Source organism: Pinus tabuliformis, chromosome 4_2 (genome assembly GCF_031772625.1).
Source record: "Pinus tabuliformis cultivar Carrire ecotype Pingquan chromosome 4_2, CPIR1, whole genome shotgun sequence".
Classification (NCBI taxonomy): Eukaryota; Viridiplantae; Streptophyta; class Pinopsida; order Pinales; family Pinaceae; genus Pinus; species Pinus tabuliformis.
The window spans coordinates 978,184,670-978,200,621 of record NC_142304.1 but is presented as its reverse complement, the minus strand read 5'-3'; the positions used below and the strand labels follow the sequence as shown (position 1 = coordinate 978,200,621).

Genomic DNA, 15,952 nt, shown 5'->3' with positions numbered 1-15,952 from the left:
TTTTACCTACACTGAACCAAGGTAAATTGGTTTGAGAAGAAAATTGAATGCCTAGATGAAGTTGGAGAGAATAAAGTATTACAGGGAAAAATGAAACCCACTTCGGTGAGATTAATCTTAGCTATGAAAGCCAAGAGAAGTCACCTAAAGAGATTCATTCTATTCATTGTGCAAATATCTAGCATCATTGAAGCTAATTGTAGTATTGAGAAGATTGATAGTGATATCCTAAGGAAATAACCTCTTTTAATATAGTTTTTAGAGGAGCTCTAGCATCTAAGGCTCCATATAGAATGAGCACTCCAAAATTAGTTGAGTTGAAGCTACAACACAAGAAGATGTTGGAGAAGGGCTACATAAGGTCAATTGTGTCTCCACGAGGAGCACCATTTCTATTTGTGAAGAAGGATGACACACTCAAGTTGTGTATTTATTACAAGAAATTGAATAAGGTGGCCATCACGAACATATATCCCTTACCATGGATTGATGATTTATTTGATCAATTGAAAGGATTAGTAGGCTTATCCAAGATTGGTATGAGCTTATGCTATCATGAGGTGCACATAAAGGAAAAATGAAAGGAGGGGGACAAGGGATAAAAGGAACATTGAATTCTTCTTTAGGATGTTGAAATTCCTTTTGAACGAGAGTGCGTGATGAATCAGATTCAAAATATTTTCTTCAAATCATGATTAAGAAACAAAAATTTTCATCCAAAAATTTTCAATCCACATTCTCATTTGAAAATTCATACCAAAGATGAAATAATCGGTCAGAAAACTATTTGAGAGATTCATTCAATACCATTCTAAGGTGATTGAATTCATTAAGAACATATTGATATTCATACTTGCCAAAAACATTTTGAAGCTCATTAAGCAATTGCTTAAAGAATAGATAGAAGTAGTGGGTAAAGAATAACATCATTTCTTAGCACGACCAACCAATGTAAGGGTGAACAACCTTGTGAGGATGAATAAACACCACCTAAAAGAAAAAATTGAACAACACAATCACATAAACAAGGACGGTTATCGTACCCTTTCCATCGAACTTTAAATGTGACAAGTTATGTAGAAATTCTAGAGGGATTGAAAGATCTAAAGCTTCCAAAGAACACCTCGAGATTATGATATGGGATGAAGCCATTTAAGGTAAGAGATTCAAACACACTTCACAAGATCAACATGTCATCTAGTCGGCTCCTTCTAGTGCCAAAATGTTGACGGTGTTGGATACTGCCAACATATAGGGGATCTAGCCAATGTGAGTTCCCAATTAGACCTCACACCTTTTGTTGTAGGAGTCCCATCTAGCTAATATGGTTTGGACACCATTGCAAAGGTTTTAGAGGTACGCTTTGGTTACAATACATACACAAGAGATCACAAACACCTCTTTGGGGCAGAAAGAATGTAAAATTTGTGTGCAATCAAATGTAGAAACTTCCACAGCTGATAAATGGAAACAAGCCTCCAATTAGGGAAGTAATAGTACTATCCTAAGGGAGACCCACAAGCAGAAGAGAAAGAGTTGTTGATTTACCTGCAAATTAGTTCACGAGATAAACAACAATCAAAGAAGCATAACAACACTCATTCAACAGTGTCCATATCTAAGCAAAAAAATTGTTCATTAGCCTTAGTATGTATTATGCCAACATATACTGCAAACATATCAAGAATAGTCTTACTATATTCACAATGCATACATGAAGAAGTGATGACTCGAGGAGCTTCTAACTATTAATGAAAGGTTCCAAGTACACTGTTACATAGGTGAAACACTAGATCCATTTTTGGAACACGAAGATACAACTTGTTTCTCCATAGAATGATTTACCTCCTATTCAATACAAGAGAAGCCGAGGCCAAACTCTAAGAATCCAAGCCCTTTACTTGAGTTATGAGGAGCTATTTATAACAAGTGACAATGAATTTTGAGTTCATCATGACTTTTCAACTTCTATGACCTATGGGCTTCCATACACCCTTTTGAAATTCTGTACATGACTTGTTACATTCCATATGTGTCTTTTCACATTCCACATGTGTCTTTTCACATTCCACATGTGTGCCTTGGACTTCATTACATTAAAAATCAATACAAAAGACAAGTTACATATAATATGGTGGCTATATGAGACAAAACTTATTATAGGACAAAAATGATTTCAATATATAATTCATTTTTTCTTCATGGAGCTCATTGGTAATATATGTATGCAATGCTTTGAATTCTGTAGCAATGACTTTGATCTGGACTGACAAGTCTGCTACTAACCGCATATTCACCTCTAGTGCTTTTGTCAATAAGGATTTAGAGCTCCATTGTACATTATTCCATAACCATGACAGTTTCATATGAGCTTTAGCTGGTGTAATGGAATATTGTAGAATAATGTCTTTAGTGATTGTGAAGCCTTCTTGTTATAATGTTTGCTCGATTTTCTCAATATACTGCCTTGTTGTAGGATGATTTCCCTACTTTTTATCTCTCCAAGTGATCCCACTTAAGGTATCTTGTGTTTCTATGCAAGAGACTCTAAACCATTATGCAGTCAACTATAGGAAGCAATAGTATTAGCCGATTGTTCTCCAAGACGGATGTAATTCTAATGGTGGAGTCTTACTTGTACTATGTCTACTTCAGAGACAATCCTATCCTTTCTAACCAATTGTTGCAGAACATTCCAATACTTGGCAGCCCATTCCTGGATTTGATCAATAACTCTATCTGCCACCTTTAAGAGCTTCAAGACTTCTTGTGCTTTCTTTTTCATACCAACAAGGGGCACTACTACTTCATGGAGAAATATCATTTCATCATACAGTTGTGCCATGGTATCCTTCGTTGGCCCCAATTCCTGTTGTATGGATGACTGTCATTCTGATACGATGAAGCTACAAGAAGGTAGTCATTGATTTTTTGTAGCAAGATGTTCTTCTTGTTTCTTTACTGCAACCAACTCTTTCCTTAATCGTGAATTCTCTTTCAACAGATACTCTGAGTTATAATGTGTTGTTGTAGCAAAAGCAACATTAGCTGCCATGATTGCCTAGTTTCCTCCTAATGTTTACAGTTATCACCTTTTTTGTGGACACAAAGACTAGATTACGAGGATCATTTGGGAATAATATCCACCTTTGTTGCACGATAATTTTCTTCAACTGATCAAAGGTGACACTACATATGCCCATGGCTCTATCTTCTACTGGAGGTGTGATTCCCATCTCGTCAAATGGGAGATGGCCACCTGTAAGAGGAGGTTTTATCGAATAACTTGGTTCATCATCTATGGGTTGGATGGCATCATCTTCCTCCAATTCTTCTTATATTTCTTGAGTCATATGTTCTTCCTCTAGCCCTTGTATTTCTTCCTCCTCCTGTGACGTCCTTTATTGTTCTTCTTCTACTCTCATACTTTCCTCTTCTTCTTCTTGTTTCTTTTTGAAAAATTCATCTTGCTTCTTCTTGTTGCATATTTTCTTGTTCAAATTCAATGGATCCCTTATTCAATGGATCAAATTTCTGTTTCCTACTACTTTCTGCCACTAGATCATGCTTGATCCTTTTCCTTGGAGCTATAGTCCTTTCTTGAGTAGTTGTTTGTGATGCCTCTTGTACCTATACATCTTGAGCTGGTGGACCTTGGGGGCAACCAACTTCAATTCCTGAGTGTGTCTTCGTTAATGCATTGTACCATTGATTCACCTTTTCATCTTCTACAATAGCCATTGATGGATACGTTGAAGAAAAATCAATCCTATCACAATGTTCCTTGCACACTTTCCTCGGGTCATACTCCCTGAAAGTCTTTGAATGCAAAGTGCAAGCAGTCTAGCTCTTGTATTTATGCATCTACCCCCTCGTGGCTCTTTAGATCATACATTCCAATCCTCAAAGGGAAAGTGGGCCAAGGGGCCTTCTTCCTTATATGAATAACTCTTGATAACCCTTTATTCAACTGATAAGAAACTTCTTGTAAGACCACCTTGTTAGTTACATATCGCAGCATAATATGAGGAGAAATATAATATTGAAAGCATATTATATATGTGCCTTCTGGTGCAACAAACCAATCTACAATATCAAGTAATGACTCCTTCACTTGGTCGGTCATGCAAGGAGGATTGATCTCATATATCATCTGAAATATGAATGCGAAGAAATGATCTACCAATTTGTCTTATGCCCCTCTGAAACTCAAATCTGATAACACTTTGCAATGGAAGTAAACTGAAAACTCATCGTGTGGAGTCCAGTTCCAATAAATCCTTGGGAATGCATACCATGTACGGATCCCATCCAATATAAATGTTTACATATAAAATTATAGTGCCTGGTTTGTCCTTAGAGATGCTTTAGCCTGCCCAATATGACGTTGCAACTCAAAAGAACATATACCAGCCCAATTAAATATTTTTCCACAGGAAACAACCCAATTGAGCATAAATATCCAATTTTCTTCAAATACTTCATTGTTCTTCCACCCATGTAGCCTACAACACATAGCAATAAGGTACTAGTACACCTAGCTAAGAATCCTAGTCGGGTAAACTGCAGATGGGCAGTGTCAGAATTTGGAAGGCTCTCAACACCAAGACTTGATGATATCACTTGTGTCGAGATCAACCCATCTAGTGTAGAAGATGTTATTGGCATTGATCCGAATTTAAACAGGAACACAACAAATTATAGTTATAACCATAAATACAGAGATGCAACAGAAATAACACTATCTCTCATTAATATCAAATAATGAAATATGCTTACAAATAGAATGGAAATGAGACTAGCTCGGGCGATGGTAGCTTATCTCTGAGAAGAGATGTGGCCGCTACATGCCTCTGGACTGGGTTACAATGAGGCTCAAGGGCCTTTTTATTATTGAACCATAAGATAAAACCCTAAACAATGAAAACCCTAACCCGAGGAGATGTAACACCAAGAGTTTATGGGCCTCATTGGGGTTAGTTCGGCAGCCAACTTCCGGGGGTCATAGATTGGTCATATTATCTTCGTTTGACGTGCATGATACCTCATTAGAAAGATCTCTCCGAGGAATACAACTAAAAATGTGATCTCAATGAGATTTCTTAGAGCAAGATTTCCAAGTTTAGGTCCTCAAAATGGCTCCAGAAGTTTAGGACCTGAAAAAACTGCCAAAAATAGTAAACTGTGCTACAATTAAGGAAACTAAAATACTGAAAGAAACAATGGTGGGGTTCCATGTGGAATAGGCGGGTGGCCACCAATATCCACCTGGATCATTCCTCCCCCCTTAGGAAGTAATGGTATCCATTGCGTTGAATTCCTCCATAAGATGGCGAAACTTCTCCTGAACTTGGTCCCCAGTGAGCCATTTTCCTTGGTGCAAGAGCTGGCCGGATTTGACAACTCAATACAGTTGGATCTTTTGTTGGTGAGTGTTCTTGATCTATGTGTCCATGATCGAATCAATTGTAGCTTGTTCCATGCAATCTAGATTTAACTTTCTTGGTGTGGCTGTTTTGCAATGTTGAATGTGTCTAGTAATGGTGGAAAGTATGGTCGAAGGTGATCTACATTGAACACTGGGTGCAGGCCAAGGAATGGGGTAACGCTGAGCTCAAAAGCATTATCTCCCATAGCCTTGGATATGGTGTATGGCCTATATTGAAGTGGGTGAATCTTGTGGTGCGGCTCAGTGAGGCGCTTCTTCTACAGATGTAGCCAAACTTTGTTGCCCACCAGGAACTTATGTGGCACCCGATGTTGATCATGTCACTGCTTGTACATAGCATTGGCATTGTCCAATATTTCATGGACCTGTTGGTAGATGTGTTGAATGTGCTCAATGAATCTATTTTCCTTGTTGGTATCGGACTAGACATGAGTTGAATCTGCTTGAGTTGCTGCAAATGGTATGGCCACATCAATGGGACACAGTCATTGGAATCCAAAGCCCACCTGAAAAGGGTTGTGGCTAGTCGAGTTGTGGAGAGCCCGGTTGTAGTTGTGTTGGACATAGGGGAGGCTCTCATCCCATGTGTGTGGATGCTTTGAGTTGTACATGCACAGAATGTGTATGATCATCCTATTGATGACCTCTGTCTGGCCATCAGTTTGAGGATGGAAAGTTGTGGACTTAGTGATCTTGGTGTCCAGCATCGACCAGAGACTAGACCAAAATGTATTGACGAAATTGTTGTCCCAATCTGAGATGATAGACTATGGCATCCCAAAGTGTACCCGCCGTCATTCAAAGAAGAGTTTAGCAGTGGCTTCTGTTGTGATACTCTTCTTGTAGGCCGCCATAATGGGCATCTTCGAGAATTTGTCAACGACCACAAAAACAGAGTCATTGCCATGCTTAGTAGAAGGAAGGCCTGACATGTAATCCATGGAGATGGATTCCCAAGGTCGACTAGGGGTAGGCAGCAGAGTATAAAGACCTTGCTTCTTGATGGTCGGCTTTGAAATGGCGCAGACAGTGCAGGATCTAATGTACTTCCTGACATCCTGTCGAAGATTTGGCCAATAGAAATACTTCTGTAATATTGCCACCATTTTCTCGACCCCAAAATGCCCAAAAACTCCACTGTAGTGTACTCCCCAAATCATCTTCACACACTCTCTTGAAGGAACACAAAGGTGTCCCAAGTGGCATAACAAAGCATCCTGGAGATGAAAATTTGGAAATTGCTAACCCTCCAAGAGAGTATGGTATGTGTGGCCAAATTCTAGGTTGATTTTGTAGAGAAGTGGCCAATCAGAAGTCTCGTGCCCAGAAGAGTTGAGCACAGTGGTTAACACCATGATCGGTGGTCGGCTGAGGTAGTCTGCAACATTATTTGTTCTTCCCTTCTTGTACTTGATATTCAGATGGAATTGTTGCAGGTATGTGGACCACTTCTAATGGAAATCATTTTAAAACTTCCCTTGGGCTTGTATGAACTGTAGGGGTCAGTGGTCTGTGTGGATGATTGTTTCCTTCCCAAAAATGTAATGCTTCCATTGTCGGCAAGCCTGCACAATGGAATACATCTCTTTGTCATAAATGGGATACTTTTGAATTGTGTTTGAAAGTGTCTCATAGTGATATGCCACTAGATGCCCTTGTTGAGTAAGGACTGCCCCAATAGCATAGTCAGAGGCATCCGTCTCGATCTCAAATGGTTTTTGTAAGTCTGGTAATGTGAGCACTAGTGCAGAGCAGAGGTGTTGTTTCAATTCTGTGAATTCCTTCTGTTGAGATTCAGACCGAAAGAATTTTTCTTTCGCTCCTCCTTTAGTGACTTTACTCAAGGGTCAAGTGATATGAGAGAACCCCAACAAAAACCTGTGGTAAAAATTGGCAAGACCCAAAAATTTGGAGAGCTCCGTCAGAGTGGTTGGGGCTGGCCAATCTCGAATGACTTGGATCTTGGCTGGATCCACATGCACCCCCTGTTCATCATTAATGTATCCCAGACACTGAACCTGGGTCATGCCAAAAGTTCATTTCTCCAAATTGGCACACATCTTATGTTTCCACAGTGTTTGGAGAACCTGTCGGATGTGGTGGAGGTTCTCTTCCCAACTTTGGCTGAAGATTAGGATGTCATCCAAGTATACCACTACAAATGAGTTGGTGAAGGGCCGCAAGATGTCATCCATAAGCCTCATGAAGTTTACAGGATCTTTCGTCAAACCAAAGGCATAACCAACCATTCAAAAAGGCCCTCCTTGGCTTTGAAGGTAGCGTTCCACACATCGGAGGGTTCGATTGGTACTTGGTGATATTCGAACTTCAAGTCAATCTTGCTGAAATATATTGCCCCCTAGATTTGGTCCAAAAGGTCATCAATCTGCAGGATCGGGTTCCTATTTCGGACAGTGATCTTGTTTAGTGCTTGATAGTTAATACACAGTCTCCAAGTCCCATACTTCTTTTGTACCAACACGATTGGGCTCCCATAAGGTGATGAATTCGGCCGAATGTGACCCTTCTACAGTAGCTCCTGGATTTGCCTCTTGATTTCATCATTCTCCATAACAGAGCGCTGATATATTGGTTCATTGGTTAATGACGCACCTGGGGTCAGATCGATGGAATGATTGACCTGACAATGCAAAGGCACCCTTGCGGGGGAGGTGAAGATGTCCTCATACTCCTCCACGACCTTGTCCATCTGTTGTTGTCATATGGAGGGTCCCTGTCTGGAGGTCATGGCCACAATCTTCTTCATTCCTTGAGGGCGTATCATCAGGAAAAAGAATTCCCGGTTTTTTAAATGAGCTTACTGCATTGTTTTGAAATAACCATAGAGATGGTGGTAGGTGGTGCTACCTCTGGTATCTTGTACAACTTATTTCCCAATGTAACAATAACAGTGCGAGGCCTTGACTCATACACAACATGTCGCTTCCATAAGTATGGTTGGCCTAATAATACATCACAAACATCAAGCGGAGCAACGTCGCATAATACCTCATCCGTGAAGGGCTTGATGTTGTATGGAAGGTGACATTGTTGGCTCATGCGCAAATGCCGTCCATGGTGAAGCCACCCAATGGTGTACAGTTGTGGGTGTGTTGTGGTTGGCAAGCCCACCCACTTCACGACCTCTACTGAAATGAGGTTCTTTTGGCTCCCGTTGTCGATAATAAACTGTAGCGGGGAACCCTTTACCCACATCTGGGATTGGAAGAGGCGTTTCTCCTCCTCTAGATCTTCGGGTTCCTCCTTCTAGATCTTTCTGGTGGAAATGGTGGTGTTGGGCTCCGCATCGATAATTTACTTCCCTTTGTCATTCCCCTTGTCGGGTTCTGACTCAGAATGGTAACATGCCTCTCATTCCGAAGCCTTTAGCTCGGCCACCAGTGACTGCTTGGCCCAACACTCACTTGTGTTGTGAGTGGAGCTCTTATGGAACTCACACCACTTTCTCATGTCCTTCGTCGACTTCACGATGTTTCTCTTTGCTTGTGGCTTTGGTGAGTTGTCTTGGGCCGCCCCGCCTTAGCTTTGTCCTTTTTTCTATGGTTCGGGGGCACCTTTCCCTTACTTCGGATTCGCAAATCCAAAGTCTCGCTTCTTCTATTTAAAATTTTGCTCGATCTTGACTGCATATTGGTATGCCATGTCGAGCAAGGAGATGTCCAGGAATTCCATCTCATCCTAGATGTACATGTGCAGGCAGTCGAGGATCTTGAGAACCAAATGCTTCTTAGAGTCCTTGATACCCAACTTCGTGCGAAGGGTATGAAAAACATTGGTAAACTCTGGCACATCTTGGTCCATTCCTTCTCACAACATTGTCCACTTTATGTATTTATCCTCATAGCTCCTGACAGGGTAGTACTGCTCCTTGATGGCATCCTGGAACGAGTTCCAAGTAGGTGCGCCTGAAAACATTGAGTTCATACTTCATCCTTCTGTTCACAGTAGGTTTCCTGCCAGTCCTTGACGTGAGGGAATGCTTTGAGAAGTGCAAAGGTGATCTTTTCCTGGATGGAAAAATCATGAACGGGAAAATATCCTTCTAGCATATTTAACCATTTATCTACAACGTCTGCTGCATCTATCTGACCCTCAAATATGGGAATGTCAAAGTTAACTTGTACCTTAAAGGGTGTGTCGCTTCCAGAATAGTTGCTGGAAGTAGATGCGTCGCCCCTGGGTAGCCGCTGAAGGCTCTGGGCAAAGTTGTCCATCATCGCGTTCCTTTGTTGCTCAAGGGCTTCATCGAGCAACATTTTGATAGGATCTCCTACCCCCATATCTTTCTTTTCATCCGCCATGGGAGGTCGTTGGGATTTGCAAGGCTGGTCTTGTAAAGGTTTGACCAATTAGAATGAATTGGAAATACTTTATAATGGTAAATTGCGTTGTTATTATGTTGTTCAATAACAAATTTGATTTTTAAATTATGTGGTTCAATAACAAATTGTATAAATTAGTCTATCAACACTAATTATAATAAATTGTGAAATACTTTATAATGGTAAATTGTATTGTTATTATGTTATTTAATAATAATTTTGAAATTATGTTGTTCAATAACAAATTATATAAATTAGTCTATAAACGCTAATTACAATAAATTGTGAAATACTTTATAATGGTAAATTGTATTATTATTATGTTGTTCAATAATAATTTTGATTTTTAATATATTAGAGGGATTAAATTTTTTGAAGTGTAAATTTTTTAAAACTATTTTTTAATCTAAAATTTAATATATATATATATATATATATATATATATATATATATATCTCTCTCTCTATTTGATCCAAGTGCTTAATATATTTGTGGTTATGATGGATACAATTGGTTTCATACACACTATGTGTAATTTTACATTGTTTAAATTGCATTTCGAATGTATAAATGAATTCAACACATTGAAAATATTTATAGCCATTTGGATTGGATACACTATACAACATGAACTTACAACTCTTAACACATCTAGACAAAAATGACCAAAAATTATACTTTAAAAAGAGTAATGTAAAATAATAATAAATACTTAAAATGTTTTATTATTTTTTTTCAATTATTTTTATAAGATGTATATATTTTTTTAACAATATATAATATAGACATAGTTAACATTAAAATATTTTATCAATATCTACACTATAAATTTTTTATTGTTATTAATATCTTTTAAATGCCATATCTTAATTTAATATTAAGAATTAAATAAATTACACATCTTCCTCTGATTATTTTTACTAGAAAGTAAGGAATTTTTTTACTTATAATTTTCTTTGAGCATTGAAATATATTATTATAATCAATTTTTTTCATATATAAAATACTGAAATAAATTAAATGACATAGATATTCAAGTCTTTTTTTCAGGATGAAAAAGCATGATTGTATTATATAAGATATATAAAGAGACATATTTGTACATTCGCTTGAAAATATGAATATGACCCATATAGCTGGATCATTTTAAGAAAAAAAACATGGAACATATCCCAAAAAAATGGCAAGGCTCTGCCAGGGAAACCGACAGAACCAGCTACAAGATTTTCTTAAATCATAGTGTTGCCAGGAAAACCAATAGATCATAGACTAACATCCAGCTTTAAGATTTTCTTAGATCATAAAGTTGCCATAGGAGAAAAAGTTCGTCAGAAGAGAAACAAGAAGCAACATTTTTTAAAACAAACATAAGGCGAAGGAGAAAACCCATGTATACCTGTGAGACTGCTTTCATAAAATTAGAAATAAGGAAGAGAAAATTCCTGGATAGTGAAAATTTTCCTTTCAGAAGATACATACAAAAACCAAGACCCCTGATTTTGAGCCCTGCTGATATGATGAATTGAACATACATCCAAATTTCCCCAGAAAAAACTGATCCTGTCCATCCATCCTACGAAGTGTGGCATGGTGGATTATGTCTCAAAATAGATATTCAAGTCTTATATTAAAATATTTACAAAATAATTTATTTATAGTTAAATAAGAGAAATATTTTTACTAAATCTTCGTCACATTGCCCTATCCTATACGAGTGGAAAGAGCACATTCACGGCTATACCAGTGGAAAGAGCACATTCACGGAAATTATAGAAAATGTATTATATTTATAATTAAAACTAATGTCATTTTTGCTTTGTTTTTATTTTTCATTATATTAATATATTTATTTAAAAGTATAAAAAATGTCAAGTCAAAGTTGAGAACTAAAAAAAATTATGCCCAAAGGAGGAGCACATTCACAGAAATTATAAAAATTGTATTATGTTTATAATTAAAACTAATGCCATTTTTTATTTGCTTTTATTTTTCATTATATTAAATATTGTTATTTATTTAAAAGTATTTAATTTTTATATTAAAAAAAATGTCAAATCAAAGTTGAACCAAAAAAGATTATGCCAACAGACCCTATAATATACCTCTGGGCAAAAAAATCTGTATTAAAAAATTATACATATTTACACGGTGAAATGCAGTTTCTTCATTTCCCACAAAATCGCCTTTAAAACTCATATTATTAGAGAGGAAGATCACCAGCACTGATCTGTTTCCCAACTCCGCCCCACGTGACCACAATATCCATACGTGGGAGCTCGTCTATTGGTCGCTTTAATCCACGTTTTTCCAGCCAAAGCCCTCTTTTGGGCCAAAAGCTGTCGGTCATATTCAGCGCGGTCACGTGGATCCGAAAGAGTCGCATACGCATTGTGAATCCTTAAAAACAACTGTGTGCGCTCACTTTTTACCTCAGGAGAAATCGCCTGATCCGGATGATACTCCCGTGCCAGCTTTCTGTAAGCCCTCTTTATATCCTTTGCAGTCGCCGTGGGGCTTATCTCCAGTACCTGATACAAATCTTTTGACTCTATGTGACCAGGTTCTGAAATAACTGCTTCTGCGCCCGCAGAGGCCTGCATTCCTCTCACCTGGAAACACCGCCGAAATCTAACATTTCTGCTAATGGTGCTCGATCCCACAGGCAGTGTTTGGCGGCCCCTATGACCAGCGCGCGGTGATTCAGTGGAGGAGAAAACATTAGAGGAAAATAGAAGGGAAAATGCCATTGCTGGTATCTAATTTTTCTTCTTCTAAAAACCAAAGGGACTGATACTGATCTACTGAATAATCGCTCGCGGAAACTATGGATAAGAGAAGAATGGACGACCGATCATCAAAACTATGAGTAAACAGAGGGGATTCACAAACAAAAAGCAATAAGAGGAGGAGAAGGAGAAATACGTTCTGCGCACAGGGGCAAACATATCATCGTTTGTCACACCTCATCTTCATTTTTCGAGTAGCCGAGGAATTTAGTGTTGTCAGGAAAAATGTCTGGGCGTGGAAAGGGCGGAAAGGGTTTGGGGAAAGGAGGTGCCAAGAGGCACAGGAAGGTGCTCAGAGATAACATTCAGGGCATTACTAAGCCTGCCATCAGGCGTCTTGCCAGGAGAGGAGGTGTCAAGCGTATCAGTGGGCTCATCTATGAAGAGACCAGAGGCGTCTTGAAGATCTTCTTGGAGAATGTGATCAGAGATGCCGTGACATACACAGAGCACGCCAGGAGAAAGACTGTGACAGCCATGGATGTTGTCTACTCCCTAAAGAGGCAGGGCCGAACCCTTTACGGCTTCGGAGGCTGAGAAGCTTCAATTCGTTATTCCTGTTTTTGTTCATTATTTCCCATGGTGTCTGTTGACACCACCCTTCTCTATTTGGGAATGTTAATCTTGGCAATCCCTTATATATATTGAATAGATTGTGATTATCCTTTTTTGGGGTATTAATGCAAGCTTTGGTTTATTCAGATTGCTTTTTTGTATTTTTGTTTATCTCTTGCTTTGGAATAAATGAATTCCACCAGCTCAAAACTCAACCGCCTCGGACCTAAGATTCGTGAGAACACAATATTTCTTGTACAGAGATTGACTGTATGGGCATTCACTGGATATCTCACCTTCCAAGGGAAGGATGAATCCAGAGGCTACCTGGCCCGATTACAGACTCTGCCTGAAGAAATAGAATGTAAACACTTCCTGAATAGTAGATCAGATGATCAATCCTTGCTTGATATCTTGTAAATAATCTCTTCTACAAATCAAGCAGCTCTGATACCATGTAGAAACTTTTTCTACAAATCATCTAGCTCCGATACCATGTAGAAACTTTTTCTACAAATCATCTAACTCTGATACCATGTAGAAATTTTGAATAATTTAACACATATTCACAGAGATTATCCTGATCATACAATTATAAGTGGAACATGTATAATACATAATCTCCTCTACGTTGATCATCAATTTACAGAAGCAGAAACATTCACAGGCGCACATAGAAGCATCAATCAAACTCATTAACACAGCATGTATCCCGGGGAAAGCATCTCGCTAAAAACCCCAACTATTTGTATATTATATTGATTGAATCATGTAACATTACAAAGTACAATGCTTATCACAAGCAATCCAGTACCAGCTCCACCTGTTACACACAATACAGCTAAGATCTGATCTCCAAATCTATCCCATTGCTTGCCTGCCTCTCCAACTCAATACCTGCTCTAGAACTGATGAGAATGGTTTACCAAATTCGTATTTGACCTGCAAATAATCATTCACACTCTGTTGGACGTGAGAAAAGGCTACAATACTGGGCAAATATGTGAGCAAACTCATTGGCATACTCAATCCCTTGATTGTGCAAGATCTGGTGCACAACTATAGTCACAACTGATAGCAATCTGATTCTCTACCACATGTCCCTATTGAACTGAACATGCACTGACATGCAACTGAGTTAACTGATGTATTCATTAGTTGCATCATGAGTTAATAATTAGTTTAACAACTCATCATTAGTCTATCTGCAGTTAGACTAACTACAACTAGTTTAACCAAGTCAAACTGAACACAACTCCATCAACTCCACCAAACTCAACTGATTGAGTTCTAACTGAAGTCATGCATGCAACAACTCAACTGACTCATAAGAAAAGCGTATTTCCTTCTAACAGCTGCATGTGCCACCTCTGTAGCTCAAACTGAAGTGCTCCAAGAGAATAAGATCAAGTTTATAGTCCAAATATTATTATGAGACAATAATATTTGATTTTTCTATTTTTGACAGCCAGTCTAAAAATAGACTTTGATCACTCACACTGTGATCACTCACACTTTCATCAAAAATAGAAGTCCATCTATTTTTCCCAACTTGACCAATCATCCATAAACATCAACCTACAATCCATAGACATGATCCATATGTCTAAAAATAGACATAGTCTAAAAATAGACTTGCACCAAAAATAGCCTGCGGGCCCACTTAGTGAAGGCGACTCTTTTCACTAAGCTCCATCATCTTGTTGCACTCTCAACAAAAATTTCTTGTTGCACACTTTTCAACACTTGCTTGATACTCCGGATCTCATATAACCCACTCCACAATGGAAGAGTGGGCCAAGGTGCCTTATTCTTCCACTGCAGTCTAGCTATCAATCCTGCTGAGATGTGATATGCTACTTCCTGCATGACAAGTACGTCCAACGAAACCTTTGGCAGAACATGCGGAGGCTTCTCCGCATTGAACATTCAGATGAAAGTGTCGAGCAATGAGGCATACCAATCTGCAATGCCTATCAATGCCTCCATTGTTGCCTTTGACATGCAGGGTGGATCATGTTCAAGTATCATCTTGTACACTGGGAGGAAAAAATGATCGGATAGCCGTGTGATGACTCCTTTGAACCTGCATTCGAACAACAACTTGAAATATGTGTTCACAACAGTCTTCGTCGGTGACCATGCCCACTCCAAGCCTGGGAACTCATGTCGAGCACAGATTGCATCTAGGATGTAGGTAGACATGTAAATCTCTACATGCGTACCTGTAGGTGATTGTCGAGCCTTTGTGACTTGCTCCTTCAGCCAATGAGCCAGTATGTTGGACCAGTTACATGGTTTTCCTTCTCTAGCCACTTAGTCCAGTGTAACCACCCAACCCTGTGGGAAGGTTTCTGTACTTGCTTGGCCATACAGTCGACAAGAAAATATGATCAAGTATTTGTACACCTTCCTTAGTATCTTTGTCTTATAGACCTGGTTGGGTGTCATCTTGAAACGAGCTGGCTCCTTTACCCAATCTTTTAGAATGTCTCGGGAGTTCGCACTGTTGTTGGGTAAGTTGAATGGAGTCTCCATGACAGTAATGAGCCTTGAAATCCAATACATCTCATCATAATCATGCTCCCAGAAGGTCGCAAGCTTCGTCCCACTGACACTACTCAAGGTCATCGTCTCGGGATTAGTGTGAGAGACGATCTAGTGTATCATGTCCTTACATGGGAACACGGGGTATCGCCATGCAATCTAGTACAAGCTGGACTTGTGAATTTTCATGTACACTTGACGGTCTTCAAGGTGTTCCCAAAAAGTGCCTGCAAATGTTTCATTGACCTCTTGCCAATTCAGTTTGATGTCC

General features: G+C 38.9%; 2 protein-coding genes across 2 annotated transcripts; one reads left to right on the top strand and one right to left on the bottom strand.

Moving 5' to 3' along the window:
- Positions 1-11,876: 11,876 nt before the first annotated feature.
- On the bottom strand, positions 11,877-12,713 carry LOC149172938 (chaperone protein dnaJ 11, chloroplastic-like). Its single transcript, XM_089427842.1, has one exon. It carries the CDS (start codon positions 12,538-12,540, stop codon positions 12,007-12,009), a length of 534 nt encoding a protein of 177 aa, XP_089283968.1. The 5' UTR covers positions 12,541-12,713; the 3' UTR covers positions 11,877-12,006.
- An 11-nt stretch (positions 12,714-12,724) lies between these two features.
- On the top strand, positions 12,725-13,289 carry LOC149172937 (histone H4-like). The gene has a single exon (XM_089427843.1). The coding sequence runs from the start codon at positions 12,805-12,807 to the stop codon at positions 13,114-13,116; it is 312 nt and encodes a 103-aa protein (XP_089283969.1). The 5' UTR covers positions 12,725-12,804; the 3' UTR covers positions 13,117-13,289.
- Positions 13,290-15,952: the final 2,663 nt, after the last annotated feature.